The 26,276-nt window shown below is 42.2% G+C and overlaps 1 protein-coding gene across 2 annotated transcripts in view; it reads left to right on the top strand.

The window, feature by feature from the left end:
* LOC143963764 (rho GTPase-activating protein 7-like) overlaps window positions 1–26,276 on the top strand; it is a 411,625-nt gene that overhangs the window by 228,295 nt on the left and 157,054 nt on the right. Inside the window, exon 3 of one of the 2 annotated variants that reach the window (XM_077473491.1) lies at window positions 25,764–25,845. In XM_077473491.1, coding sequence (XP_077329617.1) covers window positions 25,764–25,845 — 82 coding nt within the window. Of the gene's footprint in view, window positions 1–25,730; window positions 25,846–26,276 lie in introns of both variants that reach the window. The other variant, XM_077473490.1, reaches the window with a different exon arrangement.

Here is a 26,276-nt window from a genome sequence, read left to right as displayed (position 1 = left end):
GATTCAACAGCCAACTTTTGTCTATCTAGGGTCTCCGTGTGCACCCCCCGCTCCCTTTAGTGGAATGGACTCCTCCTCCCCTCTTCCGTTCTTTTCTTCTTACTCTTTCTGCTCTCTTTCTGTTTCCTACTTTCATTCACCTCTTCTTTTCTTTTTATTTATTTTTTTTATAAATGATGTTGTCTGATGTCTACTGTAACCAGTAATTCTTTGTACACTTTTGTAATACTTCATTTGCAATAAAAACCTTTGTAAAAGAATGAACTTTGTTGGTATACTAGCTTATATCCTTTTTACTGACGAGCAGTAATTGCTCTATTAAGGACACATCATCAGCAGGCCATTTCGTACTTTTGGAAGCCCACAGCCATTCTGATTTATAGTGATACTTATGGACTGTGCTATGACTCACATCGTATCGATTGCCTTGTTTTTTGGCTGCTTAGTGTACTAGATGGGCAATATACATACACTATTTTCCACATGTTATCTGTAGGTTATATATATTATCTACCACTCCATTCCTGCAAAATGTTTTGTACACATCAATAAAATATTTATCTATTTTTGATAAAAAGATTTATCTTGTGTATTGCTTTTCAAAGCTCCATCTTTCTCTGTCCCCACCTGTTTGGGGATAAACCTATATGGTAGAATGTGAACTACATGTAGTATTCTTTACTTAGTCTTCATATTGCATAACACCAATAATGAAATCCCACATTATTCTTAAAGTGAGGGCACAAAAATCATGATGCACACAGCTACAAGTGCACGTGCCACTTAAAAATAGTGAATCTGAATTAAAAACAAAAAACAAAGTCCTTGTGTATCAACAGCCAAAAAAATGTAATGCCATGCAGTGATAGTCCAATGAATCTCAAAGAACCCCAGCCTTCACCAGTGTGTATCACCCATAAAGTGCTGAAAGTAGATGGGCCGCTTACCAGACTGGATTGACCCCTTTAACTAAAAAGTAGGTCATACATCGCTTATAGCAGAACCTGTCTGCTGGCAGTGGGTGATCGTGGGCTTGCAGAACAAACTTCTTCCCACCAAGGATCATAGAGCATGGTATAAAAAGTTATAAAAGCCGGATATAGTGTAATCACGTTTATTAAAATAACATAAAAATACAAAAAGCCATATGGCTTGCTTACCTCGATCATGCCTGCACCCGGCACAGAGGGCTGCGAGCATGTTCTTAGGTCTTTTGTTAATCTCTCGGTTTCCTCCCGTGCTCGCGTGCATTTCACCTAGCTCAGCATTGGGACCAAAGGGACCGGAAGTTGAATGTGACCTCTGCGCCTCGACGTACGTTTTGTAGGTGTTTACGTCATCAGGAAGCCTTTATTAGTCACTGGTGCATTGTACATTTTATAGAGTGAATGGGCGTGTCACTCAGAAGGGGAAATACTATAGAATGGACTCATAATTGCAGTCGCGGTGCCAGTTTACATTACTGTATTTTATACAAGCCGAAAGGATGAATCTTTTAATATAGTTGTGTATATTTAAAAATTTTATATTAAGCTTTATTTAAAACCACCTATGAATATCCCTAAACATGATACGGACATACAGTGATTGGATTAACAGATATGTATTATAAGGATACTTCATAGTTTCATAGTTAGGTTGAATAAAGACACCAGTCCATCCAGTTCAACTTGAGTGTCTACAATTGTCCCTATCCCTGTACATTGCACACTCATGTTGGTCCCTACCCTCAAGGAGCCCACAATCCAAGGTCCCCGTTCATATACTAGGGCCAATTTTGGACAGAAGCCAATTAACCTACCTGCATGTCTTTGGATTGTGGGAGGAAACCGGAGTACCCGGAGGAAACCCACGCAGGCATAGGGAGAACATGCAAGCTCCAGGCAGGTAGTGTCTTTTCATTCTCCATAATTGTCGAGTCCACTCTTTAGTCATTAGTCACTGGCTGGATGTGGCATCTTTAGAATACCTGAACTCCCATTGATTGCAGTTTGATAATCTATCTTTAGATCCTAGGGTGAGTAAGGACATCTTTGTGCTGAATATGCACATATGTATTGTTTATTTGTCTTAATACAGTTTTTTGCTAAAATATTTTGTGCTAATTATAGTGTACAGTGCCTTGAAAAAGTATTAATAACCCTTGACATTTTCCACATTTTATTATGTTCCAACCAAAAACTTAAATGTATTTTACTGTGATTTTATGTGATAGACCAACACAAAGTGCCACATTGTGAAGTGGAAGGAAAATGATAATAAATGATTTTCAAATTGTTTTACAAATAATTATCTGAAAAGTGTGGCGTGCATTTGTATTCAGCCCCCTTTACTCTGATACCCCTAACTAAATTCTAGTGGAACCCATTGCTTTCAGAAGTCACCTAATTAGTAAATAGAGTCCACCTGTGTATAATTTAATCTCAATATAAATACAGCTGTTCTGTGAAGCTCTGAGGATTGTTGGAGATCTTTAATGAACAAACAGTATCACAAAGGCCAAGGAACACACCAGACAAGTAAGGGATAAAGTTGTGCAGAACTTTAAAGCAGGGTTAGGTTATAAAAAAAAATCCCAAGCTTTGAACATCTCACATACACTGTTCAATCCATCATCTGAAAATGGAAATGGTATAGCACAACTGCAAACCTACCAAGACATGGCTGTCCACCTAAACTGACAGGCTGGGCTAGGAGAGAATTAATCAGAGAAGCAGCCAAGAGGCCCATTGTAACTCAGGAGGAGCTGCAGAGATCCACAGGTCAGGTGGGGGAATCTGTCCACAGGACAACTATTAGTCACGCACGCCACAAATCTTGCCTTTTTGTAAGAGTGGCAAGAAGAAAGTCATTGTTGAAAGCGTAAGAAGTCCCCTTTTGCTCTTTGTGAGAAGCCATGTGGGGGGACACAGCAAACATGTGGAAGAAGGTACTTTTGTCAGATGAGACCGAAATTCAACTTTTTGGCCTAAAAACAAAACAATGTGTGTGGCGAAAAACGAACAATGCACGTCACCCTGAACACACCATTCCAACCGTGAAACATGGTGGTGGCAACATCATGTTGCGGGGATGCAACTGGTCAGAGTTGATGGGAAGATGGATGGAGCCAAATACAGGGCAATTTTAGAAGAAAACCTGTTAGTTTGCAAAAGACTTGAGACTGGGACAGAGGTTTACCTTCTAGCAGGACAACGATACTAAACATACAGCCAGGTCTTCAATAGAATGGCTTAGATCAAAGCATATTCATGTGTTAGACTGGCCCAGTCAAAGTCCAGATCTAAATCCAATTGAGAATCTGTGGCAAGACTTGAAAATTGCTGTTCAGACACTCTGCATCCAATAGGACAGAGATTGAGCTACTTTGCAAAGAAAAATGGACAAAAATGTCACTCTCTAGATGTGTCAAGCCGCTAGAGACATACCCAAAAAGACTTGCGGCTGTAATTGCACCTAAAAAAAAAAGGTGGTTCGACAACGGATTTACTTAGGGGGGCTGAATACAAATGCATACCACACTTTTCAGATATTTATTTGTAAAAAATTTGAAAACCATTTATCATTTTCCTTCCACTTCACAATTATGTGCCACTTTGTGTTGGTTTATCACATAAAATCCTAATAAAATACATTTACAATTTTTGTTGTAACATGACAAATAGTGGAAAAGTTAAAGGGGTATGAATACTTTTTCAAGGCACTGTATATACTTCCTTATATCTTATTAGAAGGCTTTGTTTCCAAGTGAACTGCATCCCCTGAGGAAGCCCAGCTTTAGGGTGAAACATGTTGGGAACCACAATAGTCTTGCTGTAACCTTAAGGACTGTACTACATGAATCTGCTATACAATACAGTTTTTAAACATTATTTTAACCGATGTTAAATATAAAATGTTTTTTTTCTTTTAAATCTCCTTGGATTCACTTACTAGTCTATGCACCTTTTAAAAATCCCATAAATTCACTAATATCTTCATAGTTTCTAATATATATCTTCATATCTTAATTCTTGACAATACATACAGTACATTCTTGACAATATACTTTTAAGGAAAAATATGTATAGCCAGCACCACTACCTAAAGACAAATATCATGTGCCACATCCAATATTGAGAAGAACAGAAGGGTACCCCCTATAGAGTGGACTTTGACTGCACAAGATATTTATTCTCCAAAAAAACAGGTTGAAGAGTAAATTTCAAATAATTTATTACAAGAAGTACAAAAAAATATATATGTCTGCATTAAAAACCTGAAGTGTTTGAACATCTCTCAAAATAAATACAACATATAGATGTACATTATAGTCACAAGGTTTCTCACACCCGACGCGTTTCAGAGACTATAAATCCCTCCTTCAGGGAACCAGATGCTCACACGATGTGTACAGAAACACTTCATTAATTTAAAACCATGTGTTGGGACAGAGATGTTCACAGGTCCTCACTCTAGGGATCCCTAGAGAGCATGTATAGGTGGAAAGATCTATGCCCCTCAGCCGGCAGAGGACCTGCAGAGTGCTTGGATGGTGAATCCCCTTCCTCCCGTGAAGGAGGGTAACGTGTAAACCGCGAAAGGCAGAGAGAGACAAAAGGGGCACACTGGGGTCGGAATATAGAAAAGAACCCTGTAGGAGTTGACCTATTGCCTACGCCGAGGGCCTTCAGCGGTGCAGGATAATGGCTCTTCAAACACCAGAGTTCCCTGTGCGGCTGCTCGTCCGTCATCTATCCAAATAATGGAGATTTTGGATAGATAACAGGACGAGCGGCCGCACAGGCCGCTTGTCCCGCTAAAAATCGCTGATCGGCGCCATTAGTAGTAAAAAAATATATATATATAACAAGAATGCCATAAATATATCCCTATTTTGTAGACGCTACAACTTTTGTGCAAACCAATCAATATACACTTTTATTGTGATATTTTTGTTAAAAAAAAAAAAAGTAGAAGAATTCATATTGGCCTAAACCAAGGGTCTCTAAACTTTCTAAACAAAGGGCCAGATATTTGTCCTTCAGACATTAGGGGTACCAGACTGTGGTCCCCCGAGAGTTGCAAATGCCCAGAGAACATGGGAGTAAGCAATGCTTCTGACTTTGTGCCCAGTAGGAATAAAAAGGAGAAAAGACCTCTGGTCAGTAGGAGTGGGAACAGTGCCCTGTCACTGGTATTGGAGGAATAGTGCCCCATCGTTGGTGTCATTGGGAGAGTTAGTTCCCCATTGGTGGCATCATTGGAAGGGACAGTGCCCCATTGCTAGTATCAGTGGGAGGGATAGTGCCCCATTGCTGGTGTCGGTGGGAGGGATAGTGCCCCATTGCTGGTATCAGTAGGGGGGATAGTGCTCCATTGATAGTATCAGTGGGGGGGGGGGGGGGGATAGTGCCTTATGTCGTGGAAAATCCCACCATACTCTTTTGTGCTAATAAGCACCCATTTATTCTAATGGTATAATGCATCTTACCTATCACTCTATTTCCCACATCCCCAAATAAACAGACATGACCACAGCTTATGTCCTCATCTCGGCACAACTGCCCCCACCGAGCACCGCACTGGGTCTTTTATTGAAAGACAGCAAAAGCAATGACAAACAGGGAGTGATTGCCCCAACAGTCAATCGCTTCCTCCATGGGAAATGACCTCATAGGATGTGACCTCACCGAATACAAATGTCAACACAGGAAATCATTCTAACAGGGTGGGTTTTTACAAAATAATGGCTAGGGGGTGGGCGTGTCTGAGAAGGGACAGTGTGTGTGTTTTCACCTGGAAACCATGCTCTTTAACTAAATAAAGGAAGCTGCATGGCTAACAAAACATGATCTCTGTCCCTGACCATAACAACTCAAAAGCTCCAGTTTTTTTACTATTTTTCGTGAATCCTTATTCAGCTTTGTTCGGAGAACAAAGTATACCTGGACCATACTATAAGGTGACCAGATTTTCAAAATGAAATCCGGGGTCATATTTTTTATTTTTTTTGTTGGCAAATGGTAAACTATTTTATAAGCATATTTTCCTCAAATGATCTATGCAGTGTATGTGGTATGTGTTTATGGAATGATTGTATGATATATACATTATTTCTCACATTTCATCCATGAGATTAAAAAAAAAGAAACACTTCATACCACCCTCCAGAGCACTGTGTACATTACAGGGTTCCTCTCAGAGCACTATGTAGCCCCCAAGTCTGCACAATTCCTCCCTGCACAGTCAGCACAATCCCTCTCCTCGTAAGCACAATCCCTCTCCCCGTCAGCACAATCCCTCTCCCCAGTCTGCACAACTCCCCCCCCCCCCCTCCTCCCAGTCTGCACAACTCCCTCCCCCTTCCCAGTCTGCACAACTCCCTCCCCCTTCCCAGTCTGCACAACTCCCCCCCCTTCCCAGTCTGCACAACTCTCCCCCCCCCCCCTTCCCAGTCTGCACAACTCTCCCCCCCCCTTCCCAGTCTGCACAACTCCCCCCCCCCTTCCCAGTCTGCACAACTGCCCAGTTTGCACAACTCTCCCCCCCCCCCTTCCCAGTCTGCACAACTGCCCAGTTTGCACAACTCCCCCCCCCCCCTTCCCAGTCTGCACAACTGCCCAGTTTGCACAACTCCCCCCCCCCCTTCCCAGTCTGCACAACTGCCCAGTTTGCACAACTCCCCCCCCCCCCTTCCCAGTCTGCACAACTGCCCAGTTTGCACAACTCCCCCCCCTTCCCAGTCTGCACAACTCCCCCCCCCCCCTTCCCAGTCTGCACAACTCCCCCCCCCCCCTTCCCAGTCTGCACAACTCCCCCCCCCCCCTTCCCAGTCTGCACAACTCCCCCCCCTTCCCAGTCTGCACAACTCCCCAGTTTGCACAACTCCCCCCCCTTCCCAGTCTGCACAACTCCTCCCCCCCTTCCCAGTCTGCACAACTCCTCCCTCCTTCCCAGTCTGCACAACTCCTCCCCCTTCCCAGTCTGCACAACTCCCCAGTTTGCACAACTCCCCCCCCCTTCCCAGTCTGCACAACTCCTCCCCTCCTTCCCAGTCTGCACAACTCCTCCCCTCCTTCCCAGTCTGCACAACTCCTCCCCCCTTCCCAGTCTGCACAACTCCCCCCCCCTTCCCAGTCTGCACAACTCCCCCCCCTTCCCAGTCTGCACAACTCTCTCCCCCCCTTCCCAGTCTGCACAACTCTCCCCCCCCTTCCCAGTCTGCACAACTCCCCCCCCCCCCTTCCCAGTCTGCACAACTCCCCCCCCCCTTCCCAGTCTGCACAACTCCCCCCCCTTCCCAGTCTGCACAACTCCCCCCCCCTTCCCAGTCTGCACAACTCCCCCCCCCTTCCCAGTCTGCACAACTCCCCCCCCTCCTTCCCAGTCTGCACAACTCCCCCCCCCCCTCCTTCCCAGTCTGCACAACTCCCCCCCCCCCCCTCCTTCCCAGTCTGCACAACTCCCCCCCCCCTCCTTCCCAGTCTGCACAACTCCCCCCCTCCTTCCCAGTCTGCACAACTCCCCCCCCCCCCTTCCCAGTCTGCACAACTCCCCCCCCCCTCCTTCCCAGTCTGCACAACTCCCCCCCCCTCCTTCCCAGTCTGCACAACTCCCCCCCCCCCCTCCTTCCCAGTCTGCGCAACCCCCCCCCCCAGCAGTCAGGAAAATCTCCCCCCCCCCCAATCAGCACAACCTTCCCAGTCTGCACAATCCCCCCGCCCCCCCCCCCCCCCCCCCAAGTCTGCACAGGGAGGAAAACAAAATGAGAAGGGAAAGATGCAAAGAGGTTGGTGAGAGGAGAGCTGTTCATGGAGAAGATGGCTCACTCACCAATTATGCCCCCCAGGCTCTTTTTCACAAGTAGGCTGAGCACAGTGCATGCATTGCATGCAGGAGGCTTGAGTGTGGGAGGGGTTTGGCGGATACCAATTTGAGGCGGATTGTCTGATTGGACAGGCGGCCGAGTGAAGGAGGAGCCAGGAATATTTTCGGTCCGGGAAGAGCGTCCGCAATCCAGGGGCTGTCCCCGGAAGCTGGGGACGTCTGGTCAGTCTACTATACTACCATACAGTGTGTCTGGGAGATTATCTGCAGGTGCACGCTACGGCACCCGAAATGTGTTGAGGCACACAGGAGTGACATGTGTACATCTGCTAAACTGATGATGTCTTTACAGAGCAAACACATCCCCCCCCCAGACAATCATTCTATGCATCGCACAGGGGCCTTTATTGTTGGTTTCAGTTGGAGGGATAGTGCCCCATTGCTGGTATCAGTGGGAGGAATGGTGCCCTAAGGGCCGTATAAAGGCAAGCAATTTGATTCGGCCCACGGGCCACAGTTTGGAGACCCCTGGCCTAAACTGAAGAAACATGTGTTTTTTTTTTTTTTTGGGATATCTATTATAGCATTATAGCAGGATGCCTGTGGCCAATTATAGCTCAGGCTGTTTAGTACACACCCCACACTATATAAGGCTGCCAGCGCGGCGGCCTTGTGTAGTGTTCCGGCGTCTGCAGGAGTTAGTGGGTGTTTTGTGTCTTCAGCGCAGTATACGCCTGTATCTACCTATATTGCTGTTCTCTAATTAAGCCAGCTGCAGGAGTTAGTTGGTGTTGTGTGCCTCCAGCGCAGTATGCACCTGTAGCTACCTATATTGCTGTTCTCTAATTGAGCCATCAGCAGGAGTTAGTTGGTGTTGTGTAAAAAAGAAAAACCGCGATTGCCTAACCACAAAAAAATAAAAATGTGCTGCAAACCCAAATGTTATACTACATTCGACACAAGACAGAAAAAGAGTGGGTTGTGCAAAAAAAGGAAAAATCTATTAAATCAATTAATATTGCGTCTCAAAGGTAAATAAGTGAATATTAACACCAATCTATGCAAAAATAAGTGTAAAAATACAGTGAAAACATCAATATACTTAAACAAAAATTAATATCTGACCGGTCCACTAACGCGGTACGGTCATGTGACAAAGAAACACTTTGATAGTCATAACATTGAAAAGTCCATATAAAAAAGTTCTCAAGTTGAGGAACAGTGATAGTGACTCTGCTGTGATGAAATGATGACAGACCATCCACAATAGTGTAAGTTATAAGCACCTATGATATGGGGTCCTTATGTTTTCCAAAAAGCTTAAAAATAGATTTTTTGACTGGAGCTACACTTTAAAAATGTACCAGTTCAAAATTACAAACAGATTCTACTGAACACAACAAACCTACAGTCTGTCTTGTTTGCACCGCCTCTATATTGCTGTTCTGAGTATACAGGCCCTGGGGGCCCCACGCCTTTCCTTTTTTTAATATGGGTACGGGATTCCCCTTAATATCCGTACAAGGCCCAAAGAGGCTGGTAATGGGCAGGGGGGCCTATGCCATTTTTCTCAATGATTTTCATCCATTTTGCTGGAACCAGATATTACATTAAAACCGCAAGCAGTTTTAAATGACTTTTTTTCCGTTAAATGTCATTTTGTGCAGGGACTGTTCTAAACACGGGAAATGTGTGCCACTTCACAGGCATACTATACACACCCCCCAGGCACGATATTTAAAGGAATATTTAACCTTTTAATCGTCATTAAAAATCAGTGCTCCCGAAAAATGGTCAGTTTTTAAAAACATTTTAGGCATTGACCCATGTCCCCTGGGGCAGGAGCCAGGTCCCCAAACCCTTTTAAGGACAATATCTATCTTTCATATTAGCCATTAAAATTAGCACTTTTTATTTTGAATGTTCGAGTCCCATAGACTTCAATGGGGTTCTAAAGTTCGCACAAATTTTTGGTCCGTTCGAAAGTTCTGGTGCGAACTGAACCGGGGGGTGTTCGGCTCATCCCTAGTACAGAGGAAGGAGCTATAGATCGATCAGCGGAATGTAGGTCGGTGTAAAGAAGTCAGTAGGATGTAGGACAGTTTACAAAGGTCAGTAGTACAGTAGTGTGCAGAGGTCAGTAGTAGGTAGGGCAGTGTGCAGAGGTCAAGTAGGTAGGGCAGTGTACAGAGGTCAGTGGGATGTAGGGCAGTGTACAGAGGTCAGTGGGATGTAGGGCAGTGTACAGAGGTCAGTGGGATGTAGGGCAGTGTACAGAGGTCAGTGGGATGTAGGGCAGTGTACAGAGGTCAGTGGGATGTAGGGCAGTGTACAGAGGTCAGTGGGATGTAGGGCAGTGTACAGAGGTCAGTGGGATGTAGGGCAGTGTACAGAGGTCAGTGGGATGTAGGGCAGTGTACAGAGGTCAATAGGATGTAGGGCAGTGTATGGAGGTTAGTGGGCAGATGAGGTGTGAGTAGGACAGTGGTTAGCAGGGCTGAGAACAATGCAAATTAAGGCATCAACAAGGCAGTGTAAAGGGGGGGGGGGTAAGGAGGGCCTGGTACAGAGGAATAAGAGTTCAGTAAGGGGGGGTCTGGAGAGCATAGTACTGGATCGTCGGGAGGGCACGATCCTGTCGGTTAAGCCACAGTTCTAGGGGGGGGTCTGGAGGGTATGGATCTGGGGGTTCAGAAGGGCATGGTACTGGGGATCAGGTGGGCTGGGTGGTCTTGATGCCACACAGAGGTGTCAGGAGGCCATGATACTAGGGTTCAGTTGGGCACACAGAGGAGTTAGGAAGGTATACGTGTTTTTCTGATGCAGAGCTACACAGGAAAGCTGCTTTGGCACTGCTACCCAGCTACACAAGCCCAAGCTTGCTGCTAGTAAATCCTAGGTGGCAGAGGTATTCATCTTCCCCCAGCTGCAAAAAAAGCATGCTGCAGGGCAAGGCATGCCTCTCCCTATGGTTCTCAGTTTTAGCGCTTCTCATCGGTGATCGCTATTCTGGGGTGTGAATTTCAGGCAAGTGCTCACAAAGTGTCACATAATCATTCCACCGCTCCAGGATCCTGTTGGCTCGGGAGAGATTTGTTAATGTTCAGCCAGATGGATTCATCTGAAGCAGCTGCAAAAAAGTGGTTTTGATTTGAAGCAGTTAGCATCAATTTTGCAGGGTAGAGAATTGCTTGAGGTACATGGAGATGTTGCACTGGTTTCTTCAGCTCACCAAACTTGTCTCTCTTCTATGTTGCCTTTCTACAGAAATCTGGGTAGAAACGCACCTTTACCGCATTATAATGGATATCTTGATGCTCTCAAGCAAGGCGTAGTACTATGCTTCTGTCCTTGTAGTTCAGGATATGTGCCACCATTGGTCTAGGGAGATGGCCCAGTGGTTAAGGGTGCACAGGCGTTATATGGGCTTGTTCTATTATAGAGAATAGTGGAGTGAGGGCCTCCCTACAGATCCAGAAGCCATTGTTCTATGAAGTCGGTAGGATTTATACCATCTATTCTTTCTGGTAGCCTGACAGATTGAATGTTATTCCTTCTGAACCTATTCCCAAGATCCTACTTTTTCTGGTTGCTTGCCAGTGCTAGTTGTGAGGTGGTGCAGGGTAGCTTATTTTCCAGATTTCTTATACTTCCTCTTTCAGGCTGCCCCCCAGATGTTACCTTTTTATAGTGTCAACCAATGCTGCACATATATTAGCATTTGCCATTAAGACCAAGACTAATGCCGCGTACACACGACTGGACTTTTTGACAGCAAAGGCCAACGGAACGAGTCCGTCAGACAATTCGATCGTGTATGGGCTCCATCGGACCTTTGCTTGGCAAAAATTCGGCGGACTTTAGAAATAGAACATGTTTTACATTTTTCCATCGGAACTCCGCCGGACCAAGAAATCCATTTGTGTGTATGCTAGTCCGACGGACAAAAACCGACGCTAGGGCAGCTATTGGCTACTGGCTATGAACTTCCTTATTCTAGTCTGGTCGTACGTCATCACGTTTGAATCCGTCTGTGTGATTGTGTGTGGCCAAGTCCGTTCATTCGGAAAGTCCGTCGGAGCTCCGCTGAAAGTCTGTCGGAAAGACCATGGGACCTAGTCCCTCAAAGTCCGGTCATGTGTACGCGGCATTAGACTAGGGTAGGATGTTCTAGGGCATAGATGTCCTACAGAACAAAAAGATGATTCCATGTGGGTCAAGATGAAATTGGCAGATCTCGAGGACCACTCACGTCGAAACAACATTAAAATGAGAGGAATACCAGAGTCAGTTCTACCTATGGACTTGCGTAACTATGCAAATACACTATTTTCTACATTATTGCCAGAATTATCACCGATTGAACTAACAATCGATCGTATTCATAGAATTCCCAAACCAAAACATCTAGAAGAATCAATTCCCAGAGATGTTATTCTGCGAATCCATTTCTATCAAGCTAAAAAGCAAATTCTCTCCAAAGCGAGGGAGCGAACTACTCTCCCACCACCATACTCAGATATACAATTATTCGCCGATCTCTCGCAATTTACACTACAAATGAGAAGACAGCTCAGAACTGTAACAAAGGCATTATCTAATCATAAGATCACATACAAATGGAGACATCCAGCCACTATCTTGACCACTTACAATGGGAAACATTTTGCTATATCTACCATTGAAGATGGCATGCAATTACTCCAAACATGGGGTATTATAGTTGATCTTCCACATAACACCCCTGCCTTGAAGGAAAAAACGAATTTGTTCCACTTTGGACAAAAACGTGAACAAAATAGAATTAAATACAAATGAACTACTCCTGCCTGTTAACTCATATGCATTAGTGACATATACGGTCTGGTTTGATGCTCATTACATTACTACTTGAACTTCACTCCCTATCTTGGTCAGCATTCCTTTGAGTGGATTACTGCTGACTCTTGGAAAATATTTTTTTCATTACTCTTATTTTTTTTTCTTCTCTTCTTCTCTTTTATTTTTTATTTTTTTATTTTTTCCTATTGCAATATATATTGCCAAATAACTACTAATAGAGTAATAACTCGTTTTTTCATAGATTAAAAAAAAAAAAAGAAAAATCGACATTGTTGTGTGCATGATTTAATAGTAACTGTGAACTGATCATATAGCAAATACTTAGATCTTTAGTTTAAGCGTTATAGAAACTAGAGAATATTCTTTTAGGAATATATAGAATTATAGTAACATCTAATTTTGATATATATATATTAATATGTCTTTCAAAATATTGTCCATAAATGCAAGGGGACTGAATCACCCAGCGAAAACAAACCTCTATGTGGAGGTCCACCTTATCCTTTAATTGTGACATATTGTGTTCAAGAGACACATTTTGCTAAAGATGCATCTCCGAAGTGTCAAAATAAACATTTTCCTCATATTTTTCAAACAAAATTCTCCAAAAAAACAAAGAGGGGTGTTAATAGCTATTAGAGATACTATTACATTTCAATTAGATAATGGTATCACTGACCCTGAAGGCCACTATATTTTTTTTATTTGTACCATTAACAATATTCAATACACCCTTGTATCTATTTATGTTCGAATATGAGGCAAATGCATTTCATAAAAAGAACTATAGAGGAGGCGAAGAAAGTTCAAAAAGGACACCTCCTGATATGTGGAGATTTCAATTTGATTCCAAACAATGATATGGATTCTTCTGCAAAGTCCAAACGCTATGCTTCTCCCCTTGATAAGTTCATAACTTCGAACGACTTATTTGATTTGTGGAGATGTGGACATGCTAATGAAAGGGATTACACATATTTGTCACCACGGCACAATACCTACTCCAGAATTGACTTATTCTTGACAGATAAATGGCTGCTTGACAAGATTTCATCCTCCCATATACCTACGGCCACATGGTCGGATCATGCTCCCATTAGCATGTCTATAACAACCACATCATCCCAACCAAATTCATATATATGGAGAGCTAATAACTATATTCTGCAAAATGAAAATTACTCCACAACACTCCAACATCTTGCTGAATTCTTTACAATTAATTTGACGTCTATATCTGACCCAATGATATTATGGAATGCTCATAAAGCTGTTATGAGAGGGGCATTTATGCAATTAGGTTCTAAAGCTAAAAGAAAGAACTCAGAGAATGGATGAACTTACTAAGGAGATAGCAAAAGCTGAGGAACACAATAAAAATGATCCTTCTTTCATTAAAACACAAATTTTCCGGATACGTAATGAATTAAGAACCCTACTTCTAGAGACACATGAGAAATCCTATAAAAAATTCAGAGCTACTTATGCAACAGGGAACAAAGCAGGGAAACAATGGCATTACGTATTAAAGGTTATCGATCTAAGACTAAAATCCCATTCCTCTACCATCCTCACACTAATGAAAAATTGCTTAAGCCTTCTTCAATAGCTGAAGCATTTAGCTCATATTATAATGATTTATATAACATTAAGAAAGATGGTGATACCCATCAACCTTCTCAGGAGGAGATTGACACCTTTTTGGAGAGTGTTAATCTTCCATCTATTTCCCCACAACAATTCTCCCTTTACTATCCCTGAAATTCTACAAACTATGCGTATCCTTCCTAACTTGAAATCGCCTGGTCCAGATGGCTTTACGGGGGAATATTTAAAAAAACTTCAAAGTACTCTAGCACCTATACTATGTGACATTTATAATTTAGCAGCCAATTCTTCATCATTTCCCAATGAAATGCTGAATGCTCTTGTTGTAACTCTTCCAAAACCAGATAAGGAACCATCTTCACCTAAAAATTTTAGACCAATTTCCTTACTCAATTTAGATGTTAAAATGTATGCAAAACTTATAGCCAAAAGACTAGATAGTTTGTTTCCCTCTCTTATCCATAGAGATCAATCAGGTTTCACCAAAGGAAGTCAAGCATCGGATGCTACTAGAAGAATGATAAATATAATACAACATGTAGAACTTACCAAATCGCCATCCCTGTTTCTGTCGCTTGACGCTGAAAAAGCGTTTGCTAGAGTTCATTGGGGATACCTGTCATCAGTTCTGACTAAATTTGGCTTAACAGGTCAAATCAACAAAGCAATATTAGCCCTGTACTCTGTCCCCTCGGCTCGAGTGTATACTACGGATTCTTTATCACCTCCATTCCCAATAACAAATGGTACACGACAAGGATGCCTTTTATCTCCCCTAATTTTTAACCTTGTTATTGAACCCCTAGCTGAGAGTATTAGGTCCAACAACATTTTTTAAGGAGTTGCCATTGCTGAACAAGAACATAAAATCAACCTTTTTGCAGATGATGTTGTTCTTATGATTACTGATCCTGTGAAATCCTTACTGGAAATTCAGGAAACACTAAATATGTTTAGCAAAATTTCTTATTACAGGCTTAACACGAATAAATCTTGCATATTGAACTTGGGGATAGATGAAAATACTACTAAACATCTTAAATTAAAATTCCCTTATACATGGACTGAAAGTACAATAAAATATTTGGGTATTCAATTATCAAATTCATGTAAAACACTGTTCCAATATAATTATATTCCACTTCGTAATGCATTACAAGAAAATCTCACTAAACTAGCATCCCATGAATTTTCATGGATGGGACGTTTGGCAGCATTTAAAATGCTTCACTTTCCACAAATTTTATACTTTTTTAGAACTCTCCTGATTCCAATTCCATTAAAATGTTTCCAATCCCTTCAGACTCTGTTTTCTAGATTCATCTGGCAGGGTAAGAAATCTAGATGTGCTCGTTCAAACTTAGTGAAGAAACGTCAAGCTGGAGGAACAGGGTATGTGGATTTTCAAGATTATTATTTAGCCTCGGTTCTCGCAGTCTAAGGAATGGTTTCTATCTCCTCCATCTACAATATGGGGAAGATGAAAACTGCTAAGGTCCCAGGAAATAATCTATAAATATGGATTCCTTCCATGGCACTTGGAGGCAAGATACCTTCTCGCATATCCCCAACAATATTAGCAACACTTAAATCCTGGATTCGATTTCTGCATCTAACTTCCTCACACCCTCTTCCTACCAAAGTCCAAATTCCGCTAAATACTTTACATAATTTCATGAAGACAGCCTCATTTACACCATGGATAGAGAAGGGAATTAAATATCTATCTGATCTACTTGATAATGGGGTGATCAAACTATTTCCTACACTTCAAAAGAAATTTAAATTGCCAAATTCAGATTTATTCCTCTACATCCGAACTAAGAATTACATTTCCAATCTCCCATCCTGGTCCTATAATGTTCCCCAATCGGCTTGGTCCTTCCTTAAGATCCCCATATATCAACAAAAAGGATCTCCTATTTCTATAATCTTCTTCAACAAAAAAGTGTGTTTATAAAGACTACCCCTTTAATTAGATGGGAAGAAGACTTAGGATACACCTATACAGTTGACCAATGGGAAAAAGTTTGTAACACCACATATAAAGCCACATACTGCTCTACATTATGGGAAGTATCCATTAAATTGACTCAATGATGGTATCTTACTCCTGAGAAAATATCTAAATTCAACGGCACATTTGACGCCAAATGTTGGAGATTGTGCAGAAAAAAAGGTGATATGTTACATACATTTTGGACATGCCCTAAACTTGGGAAGTATTGGGAACAAGTCTTTCAAGTTATGGCTGAAATTACCAAAACAGTCATTCCTCCAAATCCCTCACTGGCTCTATTATCCATTGATCTTGATCGATATCCTATCCAGTTTAGAAATGTGTTTACACATATTTTGCTGTCAGCCAGGATCAGTATAACGAGGAACTGGAAAAATCCTGATCCTCCTTCCATAAAAGAAGTGATAGAATCGACTCAAACTCATTACATTTATGAATCAACTCTAGCTCTTCGGCCTCACAAAAAAGAACATACTCATAAAATATGGCAGCCATGGTTAAAATGGGCTAGTCCCCAAAACATTGCACAAGTTCTTTGTTCCTAGATAACTTGAATTAAACAATTACTTACCCCGCTCTAATATTTTAATCTTTGTTTTGTATCTATTAAATGACAGGTTACTATTACTGTACCGAACACAGTTTAGCACCCATAGGGGTGTTTGGGAATATATTTAGGTTCATTATCTTTGAATGACTTGAATTGGCCATATATAAATATATGAAGATAATATTTATATTACTTTTGTGTATTGTCTCCACAATGGATGTATTCATAACCTCCCAATCGTTACCTTTATTATCCCTATTATAATTGAGATAATTAATATGGTTTTCTTTATATTATATTTTTTAGTATTTTTGCATACTATTATCTATGTATCTAAATACCGTAACTGATATGTTATTTAGTCATAATTTCTGTCATTTTGTCTTGATAAAAATTTAAACTTTAATAAAAACTATTGATTAAAATAAAATTTGAAGAAAAGAGGTTTAACCTTAAACTACTTAGAGGGCTCTTTACTGTAAGAGTGGCAGGGATGTGGAAATCCCTTCCACAGGCAGTGGTCTCAATGGAGAGCATTGATAGTTTCAAGAAACTATTAGATAAGCACCTGAACGACCGCAACATACAGGGATATACAATGTAATACTGACATATAATCGCACACATAGGTTGCACTTGATGGACTTGTGTCTTTTTTTTTTTTTTTTTCAACCTCACCTACTATGTAACTATGTAGGTTGAAGGGCTTCTTAGAGCCATTTATGTTACTCTTGGCTTAAGTGAAGAAAAAATAACTATCTCTTCATGACCGCATGTATGCAGGTTTAAGCGAACCTAAATGTCGGACATTTCTGGTCCATCAGGTAATTTCAAACGCCATAAAGAAATGCTGATCCGGAGAGAACCTTTTTTCTCTAAAGCCCACAAGAGACTCTTTCCTTTTGGGGAAGACCCCTCTGCAGTTTGGAACAAGGTTTCCAGGTTGGATGCTGCCTTCTCCCAGGTCTCAAGATCCACCGACCTGTCCGTTGAAGACATGGGGGTTCTAAGGGATCCAATGGATAAACGTATGGATCTCTTGCTCAAAAGATCATGGCAATCAGTTATGAGCACTTTAAAACCAGCTATGGCCACATGTGTAGCCAGGAAACTGGAATACTGGATTTACCAGCTCAAGTCTCATAGTGGCACTGACCCAAACAGGAGATTTTGGATTCATTTTCTACCTTGTCTTCTGCAGTAGCTTATATAGCAGATGCTTCGCCTGAAGCAATTAGAATGTCGGCTAGATTAGCAGCTTTGACAAATGCTGTGAGAAGAGCTTTATGGCTAAAAACCTGGCCAGGTGATGCAGCATCAAAAAGTAAACTTTGTGGGATTCCCTTTTCCGGTGACCTTCTTTTGGTCCTGATCTAGATAACATTCTAGACAGGACTGCCGATAAGAAAAGATTCCTTTCAGGTTAAAAAAGAAACAACCCCCAAAACGTATTTTTCTATGTCAAAAAGCTCAGGAGCAGGACAGCAAGTTCTAGGGTAGAAGGAAGAATTGGTCCACACAAAGGGCAAAAGGAAAGGGTGGAATCCTTTTCCTTCCTCCTACAGAAGCAGAAAAACCCCAACGATTCGACCTTGCGGGTGGGCAGAAGGCTGCAAAATTTCCTTCCGCATTGGTCAGGGATAACATCAAACCAGTGTATACTGACCACTCAGAGGAGCTGATGCAGTAGGGCAGGATGTAGTGATCCAAGTGCCACCAAAAGAGTGTCAGGAGGGGTTTTATTCTCATGTCTTCTTGGTAAGAAAACCAACAGGAAAATTCTGATTGATTCTCAATCTAAAGCCTCTGAAGAAGTCCATCAAATACAAGAAGGTTCAAGATGGACTCGATTTTTTTCAATCAGAAATCTACTGACCCCATATTGCTTCATGGTGTCAATAGATTTAAAAGATGCATACCTGCATATCCCAGTTTCACCCCAGTCCCATAAGTATCCCAGGTTGGCGGTAAGGGTGGAAGGCGTGATTCATCTACAATTAAGGACTTTACCCCTCGGTCTGTCATCCTCGCCCTGAATTTTTACCAAGGTGATGGCAGTAGCTCTTGCTCCGCTTCATCTTCAGGGAATTGCAGTGATTCCCTATTTAGATGACCTACTATTTTTCGCCCCCTCAAGGGAAGAGTTGCAGAACAACTTAAACAAAGCACGCAACCATCTGGAATCTCTGGGATGGATTCTAAACCTTCAGAAATCCTCCTTTAAACCCATCACATGAGTTTTGTTTTCTGGGTTATCTAATCAATTCTGTAGATCAGAAAATCTTTCTCCCCCAGAGCAAAAAGACAAGATTCTCTACATTGTGTCAATACTGCAGACCAACCAGCAGATAACAAGACAGGTCATGTCAGCATTTGGAGTACTGACTTCAACAATGTCCGCTGTCCAGTGGGCGAGACTGCATTTCAGGTGTCTACAGACTTTTCTCCTGAAGTCATGGGATCACAGTTTGAGATCCCTAGACCAGTGTTTCTCCACTCCAGTCCTCAAGGCGCACCAACAGGTCATGTTTTCAGGATTTCCACTATTTTGAACAGGTGATTTGATCAGTTTCACTGCCTTAGTAGTTACCACAGCTGTTTCTTCTGAATCCTTAAACAATGACCTATTGGTGCGCCTTGGGGACTGGAGTTGAGAAACACTGCCCTGGACACAGAGGTGAGGATTCCAAACCAGGTGAAGGAGTCGCTGTGGTGGTGGAAGAGGCAAGAGATCCTATCAAGGGGTCTAGTTTGGGCATTTCCAGTCAAAAGAAGACGGACAACCGATGCTAGCTCTTGGGGTTGGGGGACCCACCTAGTGAAGGACTTTGCTCAAGGAAGTTGGTCTAAGAAGGAGGCGACAAGGTCCTCAAACTGGAGAGTGCTCAAGGTGATCGCTTTATCTCTAGTAACATTAGCTCAAGATCTCCGTTTACACCATGTTCAAGTACTGACAATGCCACGGCTGTGGTTTATTTAAACAGACAGCGGGGCACAAGGAGCAGGTCCTTGCAAGCACTAGCAATGGCAATTCTTCAGTGGGCAAAACACTTGCTGTCTCTGTCAGCAAACCACCTAAAGGGGACCCTGAACAGAGTGGCCGATTTCCTGAGCAGGTATCCCATTCAAGAAACAGAGTGGTCGCTGAATCCAGAAGTCTTCACGATGATCGCCAGAACGTGGGGACAGCCAGAGGTGGACCTGTTTGCCTCAAAGGAGACTGCTCAACTCTTTTCCCTAAACAATCTGGACGGGTGACTAGGGACAGATGCATTGGCGTATCCATGGAAATGTCATCTTTGCTATTCTTTCCCCCATTGCAGTTGATTCCATTGATATTGAAGAAATTCAAAGGGAAAAGGTACCAGTGATCTTGGTTACAAAAAAGGAGGCTCCCACTATGTCGGCAAAGAACAGTATGGTGGTCCCATCCCAATGTATGGATTAAAAAAGGAAAACCCCCTAGATGGTACTTTAACAGACTACCAACACATACAAACAAATTAAATTCTATAAAATATAATTATTGTTACATAAAGTGATAAAAATAAAAGCAAATGACTCACATCTGCGCCATAAAGATATACAATAGAAAACACAATATAAAATAAACATTAGACCATATAAGAAAAACACTTATGCTCTCATGGGGATTGGATACCCCAAAACCCGACGCGTGAGTTTTTGCTTGAAAAAACTATCATCATGGGTGGAGAGTGACAAGAAGTATAATATGGTGATAGCTCATGGTTTAACCACTCCTCAATAGGAGGTACAAGCATCAGTCAATAACAAGGTATCCAGAACCGCAGTAACGAGTCCCCAATAACAGCAGTGGGAGGTGACACATTTGTCCATACACAATAAAGTCTGACATAAATATTAGAAATTCCGTGTCCACTGTTTCCAAAAGGGTATTTTTTGGGGGGTAGAATTGCCCCAGAACAGCAAAGATCCAAACCAAAAATATGGCTCCCAGGAAGTGTCGTAATCCATATGGATCCCTTATTGGGAATGTCAGGAGAGCAATGTGATGTCCCATCTGGAAGAAATGCTGCTCATCTTGATTACGCCCTTTTGGCTGAAAAGGTCCCTGGTTCTCGACCGTTCTGGGGATGGCAACCAAACTTATTTGGCATCTACCTTTTTCAGGCATGATCTCCTAATACAGGGTCCAGTAAATCACCCAGAGGTGTCTGGCTCTTGTAGCCTGGTATCTGAGGAGCAGCTCCTAAAAAGCAAGGGGTTTTCTAATCGGCTGATTGGAACATTGTTATCAAGTAGAAAAAAAGGTAGCAAGGGACATTTATACTAAAGCCTAGAAAGTCTATAATTCATGGTGCGCTTCTCCTGCCCAAGACCCAGGGAACCTTGTTTCCAGTCTGGAGTTTTTTACAGGATGGAGCAGATAAGGGATTAGTGGTCAGTACCCTGAAAGTACAAGTTGCTGAGCTAGCAGTGTTCTTAGAAAAATCCGTGGCCTCGGAGCCACTGGTAATGAGTTTATTTTTTTTTTTTTTTTTTTAGAGCTTTTACAAGATGTAAACCAGTATCGGTCAAAGGTTTCCCTAAATGGGATCTGTCGATAGTCCTGCAATCCCTAAAGTCAGTTTGAGCCTCTGGAAGAAGCATCTCAGATATATCACTCTTAAAGCTGTGTTTCTGATCCTCAGTGTAATAATTCACAGAAACCGGACATAAAGGTGATAAAAATAATCTCCTATAGTGCAAAACCATATGAGCTAACAAGTTTATCAAACGGCCAAATGGTCATTTACAAAGAAAAACTTTTAAAATAGCAGAAATATCAATAATTCGGCATTACAGACGCCTCTTACGTCACTTCTGGTTTAATCGGTATCCGGCCACTCTCTATACGGCACGTGACTTCATCAGGGTACTGACAGGCATGACTGACATGTGACGTAAACACAGCGCATACGCAGATCGTCGGAAGCATTATCCCATGCTATGCAAACAGCGGTCAGAGAACGTACATGGCAGATTTTGCCTCGCTATTGCGGGATGGGTTTTCGCTGTATTGAATGGTGTGTTTTCTGTCTGTCTACACGGCTGGTTCAGTGTGTTAAATGGCAGGTTTTGCCTGTGTTAAACCCGCCCTGCAATAACGAGGCAGAATCTGACAATTTCATTCTCCCAACACTGTTTGCATAGCATCGGATACTGGCTCAAACGATCTGCGCATGTGATGTTGGTGTCATGCCAGCTGATCAACATATTAGGTGGAGTGATGTTGAGTACTGTGTATGCGCAGACCCATCAGAGGCATTTTTGGACAGGGGCAGTATTCGATAGAACACCACCCTGCCAATCTATACCAGGCCCTTTGGGCGCACCTGGTCTTTCTTTTCTAGGCCCTTTGGGTCTGCTATGACTTTTTAAGGGGAACCCCACTCCAAATTGTTTTTAAAAAGGCGTGGGGTCCCCCCTTGCAATCCATACCAGATCCTTATCTGAGCATGCAGCCCGGGAAGGTCAGGAAAGGGGGGACGAGCGAGTGCCCCCCCCTTCCTGAACCATACAAGGCCACATGCCCCCAACATGGTGGAGGTTGCTTGTTGCATGTTGAGGACAAGGGTCTCTTCCCGAAAACACTAGGCTGTGGTTGTGGGGGTCTGCGGGTAGGGGGCTTATTGGAATCTGGAAGCCCTCTTTTAACAAGGGGACCTCCAGATCCCTCCCCCCATGTCAGAGAGTATTGATTTTAGAGGAGGGGCCACACCGTTTTTTTTTTTTTTTTCACATTTCTGGAAATTATTATTATTATTATTATTATTATTATTATTATTATTATTATTTTTTTTTTTTTTTTTTTTTCATTCAGCTAGCTGTCAGCAGGGAAGCCTGTTGACAGCTGATGACTCATCCATTGTTGAGGACGTAACGGCTGGCTTCCCAGCCCACTCCTTAACAACCAGCTATTCACTTTTCCCTGATCGGACAAAGCTTTGCCCAATCAGGGCTTAGAATTCACTGTGCACAAATTTGGGTGTTCGCCGCAGGGGCGAACAGGCGATGGTCGGTCTGAATCTTTGCTTGGCCCAAACTATTCGCCCAACTCTACTGGTGATCCAGACAGTAAGTCTGTTGTTTTTCAAAAGTACAGACTTCATGCACATGTAGCAGTTAGAGGTTTAGACAAGTCAATTAACAAGCTATTGAACCAACCGTTAATGTAAAACCTTTATCTCAAATGGAAAAAAAATGTTTGTATTTGCTTATAAAGTGTTAACTGGAATTTTAAATTCAATTTGTTAGTGTATCTACATCTGCTAGTGCATCTAACACACCCTTCCCCCAGATTGACAGTGCTGCTGTCAGGTGTCTCTGTATGCTAAAAAAAAGTGAGACAGAACACACAGTTGCCCTGTTGGCCAAGAACATGAAATGTTTGTTTGATGCACCCCCTGTGAGTGATGATTTGATATTAACCACTTACCTACTGGGCACTTTTACCCTCTTCCTGTCCAGGCCAATTTTTAGCTTTCAGCGCTGTCGCCCAAAGAACATTTTTATCATTTTTGTCACACAAATAGAGCTTTATTTTGGTGGTATTTAATCACCTCTGGGGTTTTTTTTTTTTTATTTGCTAAACAAAGAGACTGAAAAAAAAAAAAAAGTTTTCATAGGCTGCAATGATGGGCACTGATAGGCTGCACTGATACTAGGCACCGATGGGCAATGGTAGGCGGCACTGATAGATGACACTGATGAGGAGGCACTGATGGGCACTGTTGGGACTACACTGATAATCAGTGCCCTGATTCATTGTAAATGTCCCTTTTTACACAAGCTGGTTATTGTCTCTCTTCTCCTCGTGAGGAAAGGAGCACTAATAACAGACTTCTGTTTACATCCGTGATCAGCTGTGATTGGACACAGCTGATCATGTGGTAAAGAGTCACTCTTTACCTCAATCTGTGTTCAGCAGTGTCTGGAGGACACACTGATCAGAGTGCGTCGCCTGTGCCCTGCTGTGGATGTGATCACAGGAGGCCCTCATATGAAGGCCTCCCAGAACTAGCTGGCTGTGCTGTAGCTGTCATTCGGCTAAAGAATATCTAAACCCCAAAAAAAGAAATGGTTCCTATTGTAGCTTATCAGTCTGTAGATATGGTGGCTAGATTATTATTATTTTTTTTTCTTTCCTTTATTTTAATCTCATTATCCTGCAAGTGAAGCATATATTATGCAATTTTCTTTCCTTCAACCAGGGGTTGATAAGAAAAAAGAAACTTTAAAATGACATTTATTAGTGCATTTAGTTGCTGAAAAAAATCGGACAAAAAATAAAATTTTAGGAGCGATTTCTGATAATCTGATCATTAGTACACAGCTTTTGTGAGCCGATCATGGCAGTTCATGAGAAATTATCCGAAGGGAAAAGCACAAAAAATATTCTTGTACGATAACAGAACAAGCGATTTTCGTTTAATCAGTAAAGTATTCGTCCATAAATCAAGTGACCGCCGATGCTTGGAAACAAAGGAATACATTACAATATAGTACAACATATTACTTCATTCTGGGAAGTATTCTGACTAGAACTCTAGTAACCTGATGGGCGGCACAGTGGTGTAGTGGTTAGCACTCTCACCTAGCAGTAGGTGACCTAGCAGCGACTCTCAAGGGTCGCTGGTTCGAATCCCAACCACGATACTACCTGCCTGGAGTTTGCATGTTCTCCCTGTGCCTGTGTGGGTTTCCTCCAGGTACTCTGGTTTCCTCCCACACTCCATAGACATGCAGGTAGGTTAATTGGCTTCTGTCCAAAATTGGCCCTAGTATATGAACTGGGACCTTGGATTGTGGGCTCCTTGAGGGTAGGGACCGATGTGAGTGTGCAATGTACAGGCATAGGGACAATTGTAGACACTCACTCCTGTTGAACTGGATGGACTGGTGTCTTTATTCAACCTTACTAACTATGTAACTATGTAACTATGTAACCTATTCATTATTTGCTATCTAACCCTGTAAAGCAAAAATCGCTATTGCATACCTTCTCTGAAGCAGATCCGGTCCAGTCTCCAGCGGCAGAAGCTTTGTGCAGGAGACAGTCAACCATGGCTGTGAAATGCCTGGGAAGTGACGTCACCTATAGGGTTATTATGGGGCTTTTGTTGTCGGCTACCACTTCTGCACGCTTCCACACACAGAAGCTGCCACTGGCAGCTCGGCCTGGGAGCGGACCTGCACCTCCAAAGCGCCTCAGTGTGAAAGCAGCCTTAGAACGTGGCTGCGAATAGATTTAGAGATGTTAGTTTTAGGCTGAATGTCTACGTTAAGATACTGCATCAACCTCTACAGGGAAATCCTTATTCTTAATAAGTGGGGCGTATAACGCTGGTAACAGATGGCTCACGTTTTGGCTGATTCCTGCTTTATCAACCATAAATTGTGTCATTGAGGCCCACAGGCATCAACCAGAATGACAAAGAAATTAAAAAATCGACTGAGCCAAATAGAAAATGATCAGCCAAACAGTGACTGCATCCTTTTAGATACTGCCTCTGTTCAGCAGCCCACCGTATATAGGCAGGTATAGGTGCTGGAGCTGCTGAATATAATATCCATCAGTGGATATTCCCTCCATTCACACTGTTTAGCATGGATGAAGTATGGATAGATAAATCAAGCCATGTATGGTTAGTAATGTAAAGTGTTCACTTCACGCAATACTGGTTAATTTAGGAATGAGGTGCTGTGCATTTCTAAACAGACATATATTATCTCAGTGTTATTTTTGTACACATATATACTATGTAAGGAAGCAGCTTGCCAATAAAAGTAATATGTGAATATCAATAGTATCAATATATCTTAATATCAGCAGTAGTAAGAATTTCACTTGGTTTTTAACTGATATTTTTTTTGCAGTTCACAACTGCCATTGCTTTTATTCTGTTTCAGATTTACTGTTCCCCATTGACATAGATCTTGTGAAGTACGATCATGAATTCCTTGATCAAGATTCAATGGAATCACTGCTCAGGCAAGTTGTTGTTATAGATGATGAGCCATTTGAAGAAATGTGAAACCAAACATAAAAAAATTGTTTACATAAATAATACATTTATATACTCTTTGACTGTCCATAAAGACACAAGCTGCAATCACTACTCATAGGAAAGTGTACTTTTCATACTGATGATTCTGGCCCTGAATTTTTGGTCTTGTCTCCCTTATTTTCCTTATATTTTCTTACTCGGGAGGTAGTCAACTGATGTAAGATTCAAATAATGAGGGGTAGAGCTGTTCATCAAATTGGTAAACCGTTAGACTTTTTAGTCCATACACATTGTGTGGCCTCATCCATTCCTGGTGTTGCCAACCTCTACTGAAAAAATCCATAGCTGAAGGTAGGACATATGTATTTCAGTGTACTTTTTAAAACTGTATTACCAATTATTACCAAAGTTATTT

Source organism: Lithobates pipiens, unplaced genomic scaffold, assembly GCF_037356315.1.
Source record: "Lithobates pipiens isolate NorthernLeopardFrog02 unplaced genomic scaffold, aLitPip1_a1.2 Scaffold_8, whole genome shotgun sequence".
In the NCBI taxonomy this organism is placed as follows: domain Eukaryota; kingdom Metazoa; phylum Chordata; class Amphibia; order Anura; family Ranidae; genus Lithobates; species Lithobates pipiens.
This window is presented reverse-complemented; position numbering and strand designations above follow the sequence as displayed.